Source organism: Centropristis striata, chromosome 16, assembly GCF_030273125.1.
Source record: "Centropristis striata isolate RG_2023a ecotype Rhode Island chromosome 16, C.striata_1.0, whole genome shotgun sequence".
NCBI lineage: Eukaryota > Metazoa > Chordata > Actinopteri > Perciformes > Serranidae > Centropristis > Centropristis striata.
This window is the reverse complement of record NC_081532.1, coordinates 35,143,491-35,160,141: the sequence shown is the minus strand read 5'-3', so window position 1 is coordinate 35,160,141 and position 16,651 is coordinate 35,143,491. Positions and strand designations below refer to the sequence as shown.

Here is a 16,651-nt window from a genome sequence, read left to right as displayed (position 1 = left end):
GTCAATTTGTGTCTTTTTTGATCATTTTGTGGTCAATTTGTGTCTTTTTTTGGTCATTTTGTGTCTTTTTTTTAGTCATTTTGTGTCTTTTTTTTGTCATTTTGTGTCTCTTTTGGGCCTTTTTGTGTCTTTTCTGGTCATTTTGTGTCTTTTTTGCTCATTTTGTGTGTTTTTTTGATCGTTTTGTGGTCAATTTGTGTCTTTTTTTGGTCATTTTGTTTCTTTTTTGGGTCATCTGAACTGTGCGTGTGAGATATGGGGGGTCACGGACAACATGCATGTTAAATTGGGGGTCGCGACTCAAAAAGGTTGAGAACTACTGGTCTAGAAAACCAAAGGACAGACATGCGTACAAACAAACAGAGACTTGTTCCATTTAAGTTTGATGCAGCACAGTTTTCTTAACAGGAACCGGAAAAAAAAGTGGAAACCTTACTGCCCTTCAAAATAAAAAAGGGGGAGAAAAATAAGAGAAAGAAAGCAGCTTCGGTAATATTTTGGCGGGATGGCTGAAGGTGTCAAACAGAAGAAATGATGCAATCTCGTAACAAATTCGAGAGAAATTTTTATTATGAATATGGCACCTGTAAGATGGTCAAAACCGGGTTACAGAAAGACAACCATGTGTGTGACATGTTCCTCTGGACGGATGAGAACCTAGTAAACTTAAAAAAGAACAACTGCTATAAAAATGAAGTATGTACATTTTTCGGATTTGCAGCATTATTCATGGTAAATGAACTCAAAAAGATGTATTTGAAAATAATGATAATAATAATAATAATAATAATAATAATAATAATAAAAAATAAGCCAGGCACTCAAAGTTAGCATCAGTTAGTCATGTGTTTTTCCCTCTTCTGTGAGGGAAAAAAATCCAAACAAAAAATAGAAATGTACCATAGTTTTCTCTTTTTTAATATTTTAATTTGTTTGTATTTAGAATTTTATAACACTGTTAACATTGATAATAAGAGATTCCCTCTCTCCCGTATTTCAGCTACTTGGCACCAAGTTCCTCATAAAAGAATCTGTATAATTGTACAAGAAATAGTTAAAAACACAGACACAGTTTCTTCACAGGTAAATGAAGTGATTTTCAATATTTGTAATTCTTAAACACTATGTATTTTTGACAGCAGCTGTGATTAAGGTTTTTACGTTTTTAAAATCACCAGCAGAGTTTTCATTTTTCGACATAAAACACAGAAAAAACATTGAAACAGCTTGGACCGGCTGTTTGGTTTTTGTTACATGTGGGTGTATTTCCTGGTTTCGTCTGAGTTATGTGCCCCTCCAGCCCCGCCCACTACCCTTTTTCTTTACCAAATAGGGGCCCTGCCGTCCGTTTGTGCCCCGCCCCCCGTTTTCACGCAAACCGCCAAAAGTAGAAAACGCTAAAATCCCGAGGAGCGCAGAAACAAAATGCTCCTGAAACGACTGAATTTAACATTCAACCATCAGCCGACAGACCGAGTGGACCAATCACATTCCCCTTGGTGAACACAAAAATAAATAAATCCATCGTAAAGTTTCAGTTTGTTTTGTAGTTGATTAATAGTCGCAGTAACAAGACATTGATTCTCCACAGAAAGCACAGACGCTACAGATTGTAATTCCTGATGTTTGGGGGGTGATCAGAGGCCCGGCTCGCTTTGACAATACAGACTTTATTATTCTTCTTCCATCAGGCCTCCATCGCGTCCCCCGTTTGGGCTCGACACAAAAAAAAACAAAAAAACACTGGACCCGAAAAATAAAAACAAACAATAAACAAAACGAGGGATCGATCACGGGAAACGCATCAGACGAACTTTTACTAAACATGCAGTTCAGTTTTCCAAAACACCTATAAAAATAGATTTATAGTGCGAAATATTTTTTTCTTCTTTTAATTTCTTTAGAAATCTTTAAAATCGTTTTTTTTTTTTTCATTTATTACGTGTCCTGAAATGTGATTTTTTTTTTCTCCCCCCTTAAACCACTTGTGTAACTTTGTTTGTCCCGTGAGAGAAGATTGCGCAGGAAGTCAACAAGTTTGGTGGGAACCAATGAAATACACCCAATGCACACAGGAAGCCCAAAGGGACTCTGGGAAATGTTTCACAACTGAGGCTTTTGTGGGTTTCTTTTCCAGGACTACATCTAAAATGCTACTTAAGGTTTCTCCTCGTCATAATTTAGTCCTATATAATGTAAATATTTATTAGTTATTTAATACTTTGTATGCAAGAGCTGGAAACTGCGTTTCCCAGAATTCCTTAGCGGCTAAAAACATGGCTCCATAAACCTTTGAGCTAGTTAAAGAATCTTTTCATCTCTGAGAGAAAGGACAGCAAGATAAAGAGGTTTTGTATAAGACTACACAACAGCAAAAAGCAATAGCAGAGAGAGAGAAAGAGAGATTAGAAAACCCAAAACGAACAAAAAAAGAAACAAAAAAGAGGTTTTACAAAGACAAAAAGGAAGCAGCGGAAAAAATGGTGGACTCTACAAATTTTTTTTTCGTTTTTTGCAAAGGCCACCGAACACGAAATTCCACGAACCTCCACTGGTTTCACTAAGACTGCAGATAGAGGGAGATAGAGCAAGAGACGGGGAAAGAGACGAAGAGGGTGGGCGTTTTTGAGGGATGTCAATCATCCCGTAGACTCCGCCCCTCTCCCTCTAAGCCCCGCCTCTCCCCTCCCCCAACACTAGAGATAGAGCACAGAGAAGACAAAGGACAAAAACAGCTACAGTAGCTCAGTATATACTGCATATAGTCAACACACACAGAGAGAGAAGTCGCCATGAAAGACTTTTTGACAGCCAGTGACACTAAACACATCGGTAACACGTTTTTACGGCTTAATCACACTGGGTAATAAGGGATGACGGGATGGTAAAGACGGGGCTGTCAACTTTAAAAAGATGGATGTCGTGACAGTTTTTTTTTATCATTATTACTTGTTCTCATCTTTTTTTTTTCTCTTTTTACCCAAAAAAGTAGAAGAAAATTTTTTACAAATGAATGAGAATCACAGTGCTTTTTTAAAACACTAAACTTGTGAGATTTCTTTTTTTTTGTTCTTTTTTTTTTTTTTTTTTGGCAACGGAGGGGTCGGGGAAGAAAAAACACAGAACGGAAGAAGAAGAACAACGACAAAGACAACATTAGTTAAAGGAATGATTTTTTTTCTCTTCCTCAAAAAAAAAAATTAATATTCATATTTTTTTTGTAGTTATTGGATTGATTGTTTGATAGATTTGATTGATTGAAAATGCATGTTCTTTATTACAATCTCCTTTTGTTGATATGTGGTTTTTAATCACAGAGCTCGGCGATGAGATGGAAGAGAGTGGATTGTTTAGGAAAAATCTCGTGGAGGTGATTCTGGTTTAGGAAGAAGAGGAAGAGGAGGAGGAGGAGGAGGAGGAGGAGGAGCAGGAGGAGGAGGAGGAAACATAATAAGTACATAATAAAACTGAACAGTGGTCAAACAGGAGCCGGTCGAGGTTTTCAACATTCATTTTTCAAGTTAGCAACACTAGCGTATTAGCCTCAGTCTCACTGAGAATTTAAAGTGATTAAGTTAGAAAATACATAAAAAATTAAACAACATTATGTAGCCTAGAATTCAACCAATCACCTCCATGTCGCCATGCGGATCTGTCCCTCACGGCCCAATCAGATTAAGCGTTTCTCAGACGAACGAAACAGGGACGTGTAGGGTGAAACATGGAGATGATGTTGCTGATTTAGAGGTTTTAAGGTTCTTGCTGTGTTTTCTGACTTTCCTGAAGGTCAGAAGAGAAGAAAAAAGTAAAATTGTTCCCCCTCCAAAACCAAAAAAATAAAACACACGATCAGTCTGTCAACGAGCTGTGGGTTCGTTTACAGCACCCACGTCAGCCAGCTGAGTCAGGGTTACTGGACGGTCGGTAGCACCATGAATCTGTAGATCGACAGGAAGAAATGTAGACGGAGAAGTTAGAGATCAGAGACCAGAGGGAGAACGGCAGGTCGAGATGGGAGGAGATGTGGAGGAGGTTATGTTTGGTGCGAGACCTGTAGGTAAACTCCTGGGATAAAAGAGGAAGTAGTAACATTCGATAATTCACAGGTCATTACCCGGCTGAAATTGCTTTTTTTGTTTTTCTTCTTTATGCTTGATTTGTAAGTTAAATCTGAGCTAGAATATTTTATAAAAAAAAGGAAGAAATGAAAGGAAAAACAGCATTAATTCTCTAAACTATTCCCTCAATCGAGAAACGTCCTCAAAAACCTTTTTTCAAAAGATTATTACCTCTGAGACCTTTGTTCGAGAGCTCCCTCATCTCGCTTTAAAATCAAGCCTTGATCACATCAAGATACATGTGGAGGAGCGCCGCATAGAGTTTTTTTTTTTTTGTCCATTACAAATCCCTGTACCGTCCTCCTTTAAATACACACAATCAGCATCTTGGCAAAGATGCAACAGAAACAAGTCAAATAATAAAAACTATCCCCGTCAGGCTCCAGCGGAGTCCTTAGGCAATATGAATTCTCTGTAGGCAAAAAAGGAATTCTTTACAATAAAGAATAGTCTGGTTTTTTTTTTCTGTTCATTTGTTCAAGAGAAAAATGTTGCTGATCGCAAGAAACAGGAGCGATAGAAGAGAGAGGAGGAGGAGAGGATGGGAGGAGGAGGAGGAGGAGAGAGAAAAAAGATAGAAAAGGGGGACATGTTTGAGGGTCATTCATGTCTATTACACAAGCTCAGTTGCTCAGATTCAAAGTGCTAGAGTACATTTGTCATCCTTTCCTGTCCTTTCTCCCCTCTCGGAAACACAGTGCTGTGTTGATAAAAGATAGCAAGTAAATAGTCTTTCTTTTTTTTTTTTTTAACTAGTGAGTAGTCTTTTACTTTGACACAGTTTTTGATTCCAGAAACACAGTAATGCGGTCTTGAATGTTTAGCGTTAATCCTCCTTCCTCTCCAGAGCGGTCTGCGTGGTGTGGATCCCGTTGCTGTACACCGGGAACGGTAGCGTCGAAAACAGTCCCTCCGCCGTGGTGAAAACGTTGGCCGCCGTCGGCATCTGGCCTCCCAGGGCGCCGTTCCCGCCCGTGGCCGCCGGAGATCCGACAAACGGGCCGGCGGCCGCCGCTGCGGACATGTTGAGCCGGTGGACGTGGTGGTACAGCATCTCCATCGGCGTCTTGGGGTCCAGGCCGAACCCCGAGCTGTCCACAAAGTTCATGGCGGCATTGGGGAGGAGGTTGCCCTGCGCCATGGCCAGGGTGACGTCCGCCGGGGCGTACCTGATGGTGCCGGTGGTGTAGACCCGTGGCGCCGTGGTGCTGGTGGACGCCAGAGTCCCGGTGACCCGGTGGACCAGCGGGAGCACCACGTTACCGGCCTGCAGGCGCTGCAGCGCCTCCAGGTCGCCGGAGTACAGCAACGAGGAGGAAGAGGTCGAGGAGGACGAGGAGGAGGAAGATGAAGAAGAGGAGGAGGTGGTGGGAGTGCCTTGCTGCTTGTCCCGCGGGGAGGCGGACAGAGGAGGCGACAGGGGGTCGGCGGAGGAGGCGCTGGAAGGAGGCGCTAGACTGGCGGCGCTGGAAGCGGAGGACGGCGCCGAGCTCCCGTTGTAAGGAGGCTTCCTCACGCCTCCTGCGCCTCCCTCGGTCCCGGGAGGGGTGAGCACGGAGTCGGGGATGGCGACCTGGAGAGCGCCTCCCTGCGGCGAGGGGAAGTTCTCGTGCGTCCCCGGAGCGGCCGGCTTGGAGGTCATGCTGTACGGGGACTCGTTCCTGGAGATTTCTCTGTTGGGCGGGAAGTTCCAGATGCTGCTGTCGTTGTCGAAGTTGATGGGTTCGGCCATCTCCGTCTTGATCTTCAACACCGAGGAGGTCGCGCCCGTGCTGTTCGGGGAGCCGGCGGCGGCGAGGAGGTGGGAGGAGTTGGTGGGCGTGGCCTGAGAGGGGTCGACCAGCGGCGCGGCGTCTCCCATGGAGACGGGGCTGGGCGTGGTGGAGGACAGACGGAGCCTCCTGCTCCGGGATCCGTCCCATTTCTGCACTTTCCTCCTCTTCCGTCTCTTCTGGAGCTTGCTCCCGGCGTTGCTGTCACAGTCCTGCATGCCTCCGTCTTCCTCCTCCTCGTCATCGTCGTCCTCCTCCTCTTCCTCCTCCTCCTCCGATGAAGAAGTTTGCGAGTTGTGCAGCTGTCCGTCCTCCCCCTCTCCGTAGTGCTCCACTTTAATATGAAGCCCGCCCAGGTTCCCCAGTCCTCCGATGGCGCCGAGTCCTCCTAACGCTCCCAGTCCTGCTAACCTCCCCATCCTTCCTGCTCCTCCTCCTCCTCCACCACCTCCTCCTCCTCCACCACCACCTCCTCCCCTGGCCTCCTCCTGCTCCTCCCCCTCCCCGTCTGAAGGCTCCAGGCTGTCGTCGCTGTCCTGGCTCTCGGGGTTACTGGAGCTGTCTCCCTCCTCCTGGCGCTTCATGTCCTGTTCTGAGGAGCAGTGTGGTTGTCCCGGCTGCTGCTGCCGCTTGCTGTCCGTCTCCGGGTCCTCGCGCTCCGACTGCTGGCCCGGCTTCCCCTCCGACTTGGCGTTCTCATTGTCTGTTGAGCAAAAAGAAGCAAGTTTAAAAACCAGGGTTCGGATTGAAACTGCAGGTGCACCTCAATGAATTAGAACAGGGGTGTCAAACTCTGGCCCGCGGGCCAAATTTGTGTCTTTTTTTGGTCAATTTGTGTCTTTTGTGGTCATTTCGTGTCTTTTTTTATAATTTTGTGTATTTTTTTTGTCATTTTGTGTCTTTTTTGGGCCTTTTTGTGTCTTTTTGGTCATTTTCCCCCTTTGCAAAAAGAAGCAAGTTTAAAAACCAGGGTTCGGATTGAAACTGCAGGTATATATCAATCAATAATTTGGAACAGGGGTGTCAAACTCTGGCCCTAATTTCATTTGGCCCGCGAGGCAATACCAAATTATTCTATAATTATTGTACTATAAAAGCTGACCCGCCGGTATTATACGGCGCATTTACCGCTAATACTACAAATCCCACAATGCCCTGCTGTTGTTTTGGCGCGTCAATCAGGACAGTACCCATGGAAATGATGTCATCTATATGAATCAATACTTGGTTGGTGCTATTTGACTTGAACTACTGGAAATTGACTTTTTCCATGATATTCTAATGCAGTAGTTCTCAACCTTGGGGTCCCGACCACAATTGGGGTCGCGAGATGATTTCTGGGGGTCGCCAAATCATTTTGGAAGTCAGCTCTGTCTCCACTGTGTTAAAGTGTTCATGTGTAAATGTGTTTTTGGTAATTTAATGTCTTTTTTTTGGTCATTTTGTGTCTTTTTTTGGTCAATTTGTGTCTTTTTTTGTCATTTTGTGTCTTTTCTGGTCATTTTGTGTCCTTTTTTGATCATTTTGTGGTCAATTTGTGTCTTTTTGGTCATTTTTCCCCTTTTTTTTGTCATTTTGTATCTTTTTTTGGTCAATTTGTGTCTTTTTGTGGTAAATTTTTGTCATTTTGTGGTCAATTTGAGTCTTTTTTTGCTTAATTTATGTAATTTTTTGGTCATTTTGTGTCTTTTTTGATCATTTTGTGGTCAATTTGATTCTTTTTTGGGTCATTTTGTGTCTTTTCTGAAAAAAATCCCAAAGTATCAAGTTTTCCAAGGAGTCTCTGTCTTGAAGCTGACTGTTACACACTCAGGAGGTCAGAATGGACCTTTAGACTGATAGCAAAGGACTCAAAAAGGTTGAGAACTACTGCTCTAATGTATTGACATGCACCTGTATTTCAAAACAAATGCAACAGGCTCGTCCTTAAAGACCTTTCTTCATTTGACCGTGGAGGATTGAGTTTGTGTTTTGGATCCCAGCGCTGTGACTCTCAGGTGTTGATCCTTTTACTTTCACAGACAGGGTTTCCATGTGTTGTGTTGTGTTGTGGCTGCACTGATGTGTGTTGGGTATCTGTAGCTGCTGCTGTTCAGGCATGTTGGCTCTGTCCAGCCCATTACACACACAACACACACACACTTCAAACCCTGCCAGCAAACACTGAGGCCATCATTTTGTGGTCAATTTGTGTCTTTTTGGTCATCTTTCCCCTTTTTTGGTCATTTTTCCCCTTTTTTTGGTCATTTTGTATCTTTTTTTGGTCAATTTGTGTCTTTTTGTGGTAAATTTGTGTCATTTTGTGGTCAATTTGAGTCTTTTTTTGCTTAATTTATGTAATTTTTTGGTCATTTTGTGTCTTTTTTGATCATTTTGTGGTCAATTTGATTCTTTTTTGGGTCATTTTGTGTCTTTTCTGAAAAAAATCCCAAAGTATCAAGTTTTCCAAGGAGTCTCTGTCTTGAAGCTGACTGTTACACACTCAGGAGGTCAGAATGGACCTTTAAACTGATAGCAAAGGACTCAAAAAGGTTGAGAACTCCTGCTCTAATATATTGACATGCACCTGTATTTCAAAACAAAAGCAACAGGCTCGTCCTTTAAAAACCTTTCTTCATTTGACCGTGGAGGATTGAGTTTGTGTTTTTGGATCCCAGCGCTGTGACTCTCAGGTGTTGATCCTTTTACTTTCACAGACAGGGTTTCCATGTGTTGTGTTGTGTTGTGGCTGCACTGATGTGTGTTGGGTATCTGTAGCTGCTGCTGTTCAGGCATGTTGGCTCTGTCCAGCCCATTACACACACAACACACACACACTTCAAACCCTGCCAGCAAACACTGAGGCCAGCGGCGGCCCAGCTGGCAGCGCTCTGACTCCCTCATGGCACCTGAAATGTCGACTCAATTGCTTTGTCTGGGGGAAACCTTGTATCTCCATTAAGTGTGCTTTCCAAGCAAAACAGATTTATTCTCAGGCTGGAATCAGAAACGGACCTCCAGTCTTAACTGTTTCCCAGAGAGCCGCAGAGGGGTTTGTGTCTGGTTTATTTATAAAATACCACATCAGGATTTTTCAGATATGAAACCATAAAGTCAGATATAAAACCCATCACTGTTCCGGATTTTTTCCGCAGACTACCAATTTTTTTAAAATCAGGAATCTCAATAACTGCAAATAAATACAGATTTTTGATCAGATGATTTTATGATTGATGATTTTCTACTAACAACCTTACGACAGTATAAACATGGACTTTGAAAGATGTCAGCCAGAGAAGGTCTAATATAATAAAATACTTCATCAAGTCATATTTGGATTATTAAAGCATTTTTTTAGATATCTCTTGGCACATTCTCTTCATTTACAGGCACCTTACAGGGTACTTTGTCATGATTTTTCCATTTAAGGCTACCATAGAGAGTACATTATGCTGTTTTCTCCATTTAAAGCCACCATAGAGGGTACATTATGATGTTTTCTCAATTTAAGGCCACCATAGAGGGTACATTATGATGTTTTCTCCATTTAAAGCCACCATAGAGGGTACATTATGATGTTTTCTCCATTTAAGGCCACCATAGAGGGTACATTATGATGTTTTCTCCATTTAAGGCCACCATAGAGGGTACATTATGATGTTTTCTCCACTAAAAGCCACCATAGAGGGTACTTTATGATGTTTTCTCCATTTAAAGCCACCATAGAGGGTACATTATGATGTTTTCTCCATTTATGGCCACCATAGAGGGTACATTATGATGTTTTCTCCATTTAAAGCCACCATAGAGGGTACATTATGATGTTTTCTCCATTTAAAGCCACCATAGAGGGTACATTATGATGTTTTCTCCATTTTAGGCCACCATAGAGGGTACATTATGATGTTTTCTCCATTTAAAGCCACCATAGAGGGTACATTATGATGTTTTCTCCATTTAAAGCCACTCAAGAGGACACTTCACTGTGTTTTCTCCATTTACCGACATCAGAGAGTGTACTATATCATGTTTTTTTTACATTTATGGGGACAGTAGAAGGCACTTTATCATGTTTTCTCCATTTAAGGCCATCATAGAGGAAACTTTAACTTTAACTTAACTCAATTTACAGGCATCTTAGAGGGCCCATTATCACACTTTCTTCATTTAAGGGAATCATAGAGGGGGTAGAGGGAATCATGTTTAGTTTTTTTTTCATTTACGCCACCCAAGAGTGCACTTTACCATGTTTTTTTTTCTCCATTAAATTGAATATACAGGGAACTTTATCACCAAAGAGGATACTTTGTTGTGTTTTCTCCATTTAAAGCTCCATTAAAGAGCACTTTAACATGTTTTATCCATTTAAGGCCACCAAAGAGGGGAAGTTTTCATGTTTTTTCCCATTTAAGGTCATCCTAGATTATACTTTATTGTGATTCTCCATTTATTTTCATGTTTTATCCGTATTGCTCTGTGAAACAACACTCACATATTCTACGGCAACCCAACTATATGCATAACACTGGCCATTTTTCTTTATCATGAGACTAAAACCAACAATGTATTATTTCATATTTCCAAACACATTGTTTCTAAGAAATATACACTACCGGTCAAAAGTTTTAGAACACCCCAATTTTTCCAGTTTTTTATTGAAAATCAAGCAGTTCAAGTTAAATGAACAGCTTGAAAGGGTCCAAAGGTAAGTGGTGAACTGCCAGAGGTAAATAAAAAAAGGTAAGGTTAACCAAAACTGAAAAATAATGTACATTTCAGAATTATACAAGTAGGCCTTTTTCAGGGAACAAGAAATGGGTTAACAACTTAACTCTATGGAGTCTTGGGCTATTTTGTCCATTTTTGAATTCTTTTCATGTCTTTGTAAGTCATTTTGTGTCTTTTTTTGGTAATTTTGTGTCTTTTTTTTGTCATTTTGTGTCTTTTGGTGTCTTTTTTTGTCATTTTGTGTCTTTTTTTAGTCATTTTGTGTCTTTTTTTGGTCATTTTGTGTCTTTTTTTAGTCCTTTAGTCCAACATAAAATGTGATTTTGAATCTTTTTTTTACTTTCAAAACACTATCATGCTCAATCAAGAATTTTAAATGTTGCAAATGTGCATTAATTTCAGAGTACACTGAGACATTAAACTGCATCATTTTTTATTAAATATTTAATTTTTTTATTAAATAAATAATAAAAATTTAATTAAATTCTGGAAAAGTTGGTGTGTTCTAAAACTTTTGACCAGTAGTGTATGTGAATATGTACCTTGTATCTTTAAAAACACAAATACATTTCATAAAAAAAAAAAAAGAAAAAGCTTAGTAATTCCTTTAAAAAAGCTGGTCAAATACTGCATTTGTTGGGGACTATTTTATTTTAAAGGATGGACTTATCCACACTTGGGTGGGTATTTGGGCCAGAATGTCTAATTTTATGTTAATGCCTATAATAGTGTGTTGCATTGCACCAATAGAACAACTATAATAAACAGAGGCTTTGTTTTTTTGGCACCTGTACTTGTGTCCTCTCTGTCTCTGCACAGATTGCATCCTAACAGAACAAAGGTCAAAGGGCAGATATCTCATTTTAGAATATGTTGAGCCTGAGCACCTCGGGCCTGTTGGAGCCCGGCTGAAGCTGGCCGCCTCCTGCAGCAGCTGGCGTCAGTTTACAGCCGACAGGCTGCCAGAATCATTCTCCTCCAGCAAGAATAACAGCTGGCACTGATTCTCATCATGCCAACACAGGCTGCAGGACTTGATAATATTATGCTCAAGGTGGACGCCCTGTGTTGGTTTAAATGCTGCTATACAGGATACAGAATGTGAGCTTTGTCTTCTTCAGTGTTGGCTGCTGGAAATGTTGGTGACACACCGTTAAATGAGGCTTGATTTGTATTTCTGGATCTGAATTCAGTATTTTTTATCTAATTTCTTCTTCGGTATGAATGATCACGTTCGGTTCTCACAGTCCCTGTAGAGTCAATTATCATGTTTCTAGTGTATTTATAAAGAATATTTGTGTTATTTTCAATAATAAATCCAGTAAACAGCTAAAATATAAACTTAAAAACATGATTTGCTGGCATTTTGAAATAATGAGATCTAATTGAAATACTTGATCTGTTTTGTCACTTTTCATTATGTTGTAATTGTTGTATTTTATTTATATTTTAGCACCTATAGACTCACCAGAAACTTTTCTTATTCAGGATTTCAAAAACTGCCCAAAATTTTGCATTGAAATGAATGGGACGGCCGAAAAAAAATTAGCGAAAAAGAACAATAATTGGAGATTTTTAAACGTCTACTTCTCCGGCATAATTTCACCTAGAGACTCCATTTAAACTTTAAACAGTAGACACAAGTCTTGTGTATCGGTGTATTAATCCACGTTTGGATAGGTCATATAGTTTTTTATCAATCCCTGTTCAATGACCATGATCATTTTTGGAGAAATTCTGAGATTATAATGGGTGTGTATTGCACGGAATGTTCGTGTCACAGTGTGTGACATCATCGCCAGAGTGTAGAGTGAGAGAAAAAACTGTCAAAAAATAAATTTGAAAACCGCTCTCCAGGCCGCAAATTCCACTCTACAGAAATAATTTATCCATAGAAACGTAGGAAAATTAGTCTTCTCCCTCACAATCCTCTGGTAAAGCTGTCAGAGTTATAGTTTGGGCGTAGGACGCACAGATGATCCACCAACACGCACCAACAGCCTCATTGGCTCCCATATTAAAAACGCAGGAAGATTTTTGTAGAAAAGCATATTTAACAGTTTTTCAGATCGCTCTTACAAAGCTATTTATTCATTTTTCTTCACAAAAAACATATGTAGATGTTCAGGAAGAACTCGGGACGCTCAAAGTGAAGTCGGATCAATGATAGGTATTATGGTTTTGCCAAAAACGCTTTCTGTTTGAGGCCAGAAATTCCAGTCTGTCCACCACTGTGACGGCACATTCTACAGCTGCAGTTAATTCTGTTGATTGCTCTGCTCTGATTGCCTTTGATCCTTTGATGTGTTTACAGTTACAGATACACACTCACTATTTCCCCAGAGGAAATTTTCTAGTTGTTTATATAATCCTGTTTGGATGCTTGGGAAACTATAGAAATATACATTACACCTTTTTATTTTTAAAGCCCTAGCAAGAAACCTAGTGACCTGTTTCACAGACCTCAACTCTTCATCATGTAGGTTCACACACTGGAATAGAGTCACTCTTTGTGTATTCTAAAGGGGAGAAAATACAACTTTAAATACAAAGAAATTAGTTCCCGGACAAATAACGGTGATCAGTGATTGGTCGACAGGTCCGCACATTCACAGCTCATTCACGCTTCTGTCTGGCTGCTGATTGGTCGACGTCTGGGCCCAGAAAGCCACACAACTTGAGAACACACTCACTGAGAAACACTGGCGACTAGTTAACACTTAAGGTCTGCCCAGAAAGTCACTGAACTTGCCGTCAGATCTGGCGAGTTTGACTCCAAGTTGGCAACATGTTTGGCATCACAGACGGCATGTTTTGGTGTTTTTGGAGGGCGTTCAGTGGTGCTTTGTGGCCTTTTTGTGCAGTTGTGTGAAGATTTGGAGCTACTTTGTGGAGTGCTGTAGAATTATGCCGCGTTTTATGTCATTTTGTGGCGGTTAACCAGCGCTGCCAGCGAGCGCTCCGTCCCTGCAGCTGTTGGCGTTGACGAGCAGCCGGCCTGGCACAGACGGCTCGCTGGCACCGACCGATAAAACATCTTTGGCTTCTCTTATTCAGGCTGTGTTTCCCACTGCTGGTCATTATACTGGAAACACCTAAACAGGTGCTTGTAAGGAATCATACAGGTTTTAAATGCACGTTGTGAGTGAGAAAAATCTAATAAGAATATTAAAAAAAATGGAAAAATGACTGTGTGTGATCCATATTTCCATATTTCTTAATGAAATGTTTCTTTCTTGTCACTTTTCATTATGTTGTAATTGTTGTATTTTATTTATATTTTAGCACCTATAGACTCACCAGAATCTTTTTTCTTTCTTCTGGATCTGAATTCAGTATTTTTATCTAATTTCTTCTTCGGTATGAATGATCACGTTCGGTCACGGTCCCTGCAGAGTCAATTATCATGTTTCTAGTGTATTTATAAAGAATATTTGTGTTATTTTCAATAATAAATCCAGTAAACAGCTAAAATATAAACTTAAAAAAATGATTTGCTGGCATTTTGAAATACGAGATCTAATTGAAATACTTGATCTGTTTTGTCACTTTTCATTATGTTGTAATTGTTGTATTTTATTTATATTTTAGCACCTATAGACTCACCAGAATCTTTTTTCTTATTCAGGATTTTTTCATAGGTTCTTACAACTGACAAGTATCAATATCAGATCTCTTTAAGGTCACCTGTGGGGTTCCACAAGGCTTAGTGCTTGGCCCGTACTTGTTCAAACCGTACATTAATGAAATTCGTAAAGTGTCTAATGTGTTAAAATGTGTTTATTTGCTGATGATACCACTTTATACTGCTCTGGGCAAAGTTTGGAACATCTTAAAGAAATTATTTGACGTCAGAGAGGAAAACAAAGTATATATTATTTGTTGTGTGTGTGAGAATATAATTCTTGGTGTGATAATTGATCATAAATCGTTATGTTAATAATGTTAATGTAAGTTAATGTATGTTATGTTATGTATGTTCTCTTATTCAGGCTGTTTCTCACTGCTGGTCATTATACTGGAAACACTTAAAGAGGTGCTTGTGAGGAATCATACAGGTTTTAAATGCACGTTGTGAGTGAGAAAAATCTAATAAGAATATTTTTTAAAAATGGAAAAATGACTGTGTGTGATCCATATTTCCATATTTCTTAATGAAATGTTTCTTTCTCGTTGATATTTAGTTGCTTCTCTTCCTCTTTTTTCACACCTACCAGAGTTTTCTTTGGACTCGGACTCGGAGTCGGAGGTTTCGGAGGACTCGGAGGTTTTCTCAGGCAGGTTTGGCAGCTGGGCGATGTCCATGAGCATGTCTTTATACTCATGATTACTGTGGAGAAACACACACACATTGTTGGTGTTAATCAGTGACAAAATCAACATTTTCTCATTTATTCCCTGATTTGTTTTCACCATGAATTCTCAAATAAATGCCAGTTATCATAATGGTAAATTCTGCTGGTACAGCACAAATACATCAGTATGAAATGCAAAATATTGTGATTTATCTGTGATTTAATGTCAATAAACTGATGAAAAAGATGCTGAAATAACTACAACATGATGTGTCAAAAGTCTGAATTCATTCCTTGTCATATCTGTCTGCAAGAACACAAGAAATCTACTTTTAAAATGCTTGTTTTCTGAATGGAGTTTGGGCCGATCAGGGGTGACACTGAATGCCTTTACTACAGCTATATTTACTAATATTAAACTGTGATATAATTGTAATAAATTCATTTTTAAAAAGATGCAGAAATAACTACAATATGTTGATATGCAACAGGTCTGATTTTATGTTTTGTCAGGTCTGTTGTCTGCAAGAACACAGGAAAACTGCTGTTAAAATGATGGTTTTCTGAATGGAGTTTGATTCATCAGAGCTCTGCTGTGCAGGAGATCTTTTCTTTTTAACAAGGAGAGTTGAAAAAGCAAGCACATTTTTAATTTTATTTGTCATTGATGAAATATAGCCATTTCAACACTAGGTTGGATATCTCTGCTAAAAGCTTCAGATAGAGTTTGAAATATCATAGTCCAAAAAATTATACAGTTTTGTGCAGGAGATCTTGATGGAGATCTGCTCTTTATTGAGTGACCTTCACTTGTTTAAAATATAATATTCTAACTCATTTATTTGTTGCATGCATGCTTTAACCCATAAGAACCCATGGTGACACCCGTGTAACAAACACGTTAAATCTTCTATTTTTTGTTACTAGGCTAAGTTTAAACCCATTTAACAATTCTAATCCGTTAATAGTTGTGTCCTGTATTGCATTTAACTTGTTTTGACCATATTTCCTGAACAAATTAAAGTCACAATTTTGATAAACAAAAAGACACATGGTTATTTGTATTTATTTATTATCGATTTATTATTATTATTATGCTACTTAAAAACAAATCTAAAAAATAATTTGTTGTTAAACAGAACTAATAATATCACAATTTTGATAGATGTTGTGGAGATGCAGAGAAAAAGGCAAATGTGTGTCTAGTTTTTATTTTATTTTAAAATACGAAATATTATAAACATAAATATTATAAACATAAATACTATAAGCGCCCAATGTAATGTTTCTCCTTTCCTCCTACCCTCATTGTCAGTCGAACTGTGGCCAAACAAAAACAAAAAAAAACAAAAATGTGACAACAGATCTTTGACATTTAGGGATAGTGTTTTTGAAAACACATCAGAAATGGTGGTATATCCCCCATAACTTTCCTTTAAGGAGAACTGGCTCTGGGTTCTTATGGGTTAATTCAGTCACTGTTGTATTTATCTGCAAAGTTTTTTATTTCTGCAGATGTAATGAAAGTCAGACTGGTCTTGGCTGAACTCTGACCTGAGGACGTAGTTGACCCAGATGACGTTCTTCTCGTTGGCGTTCTTGGCGTTGATGGCGATGGTGGCGCTGGACTGGATCCAGATGTAACCGCTGCTCTTCTGGATCCACCGGTAGTACTTCGTCACACACTGACCCTTATTCATCACTGAGAGAGAAAGAGAGAGAGAGAGAGAGAGAGAGAGAGAGAGAGAGACATTTGAAT

The 16,651-nt window shown here is 39.8% G+C and overlaps 1 protein-coding gene across 1 annotated transcript in view; it reads right to left on the bottom strand.

Moving 5' to 3' along the window:
- Positions 1–545: 545 nt before the first annotated feature.
- The window catches only part of LOC131987902 (neuronal PAS domain-containing protein 3), a 425,063-nt gene continuing 408,957 nt past the window's right edge, over positions 546–16,651 (bottom strand). The window contains exons 10-13 of the mRNA XM_059352818.1: positions 16,447–16,594; positions 14,812–14,927; positions 6,360–6,593; positions 546–6,257 (exon numbers count right to left, since the gene is read on the bottom strand). Of these exons, the coding sequence (XP_059208801.1) occupies positions 4,945–6,257; positions 6,360–6,593; positions 14,812–14,927; positions 16,447–16,594 (1,811 nt within the window). The 3' untranslated portion in view covers positions 546–4,944. The remainder of the gene's footprint in view (positions 6,258–6,359; positions 6,594–14,811; positions 14,928–16,446; positions 16,595–16,651) is intronic.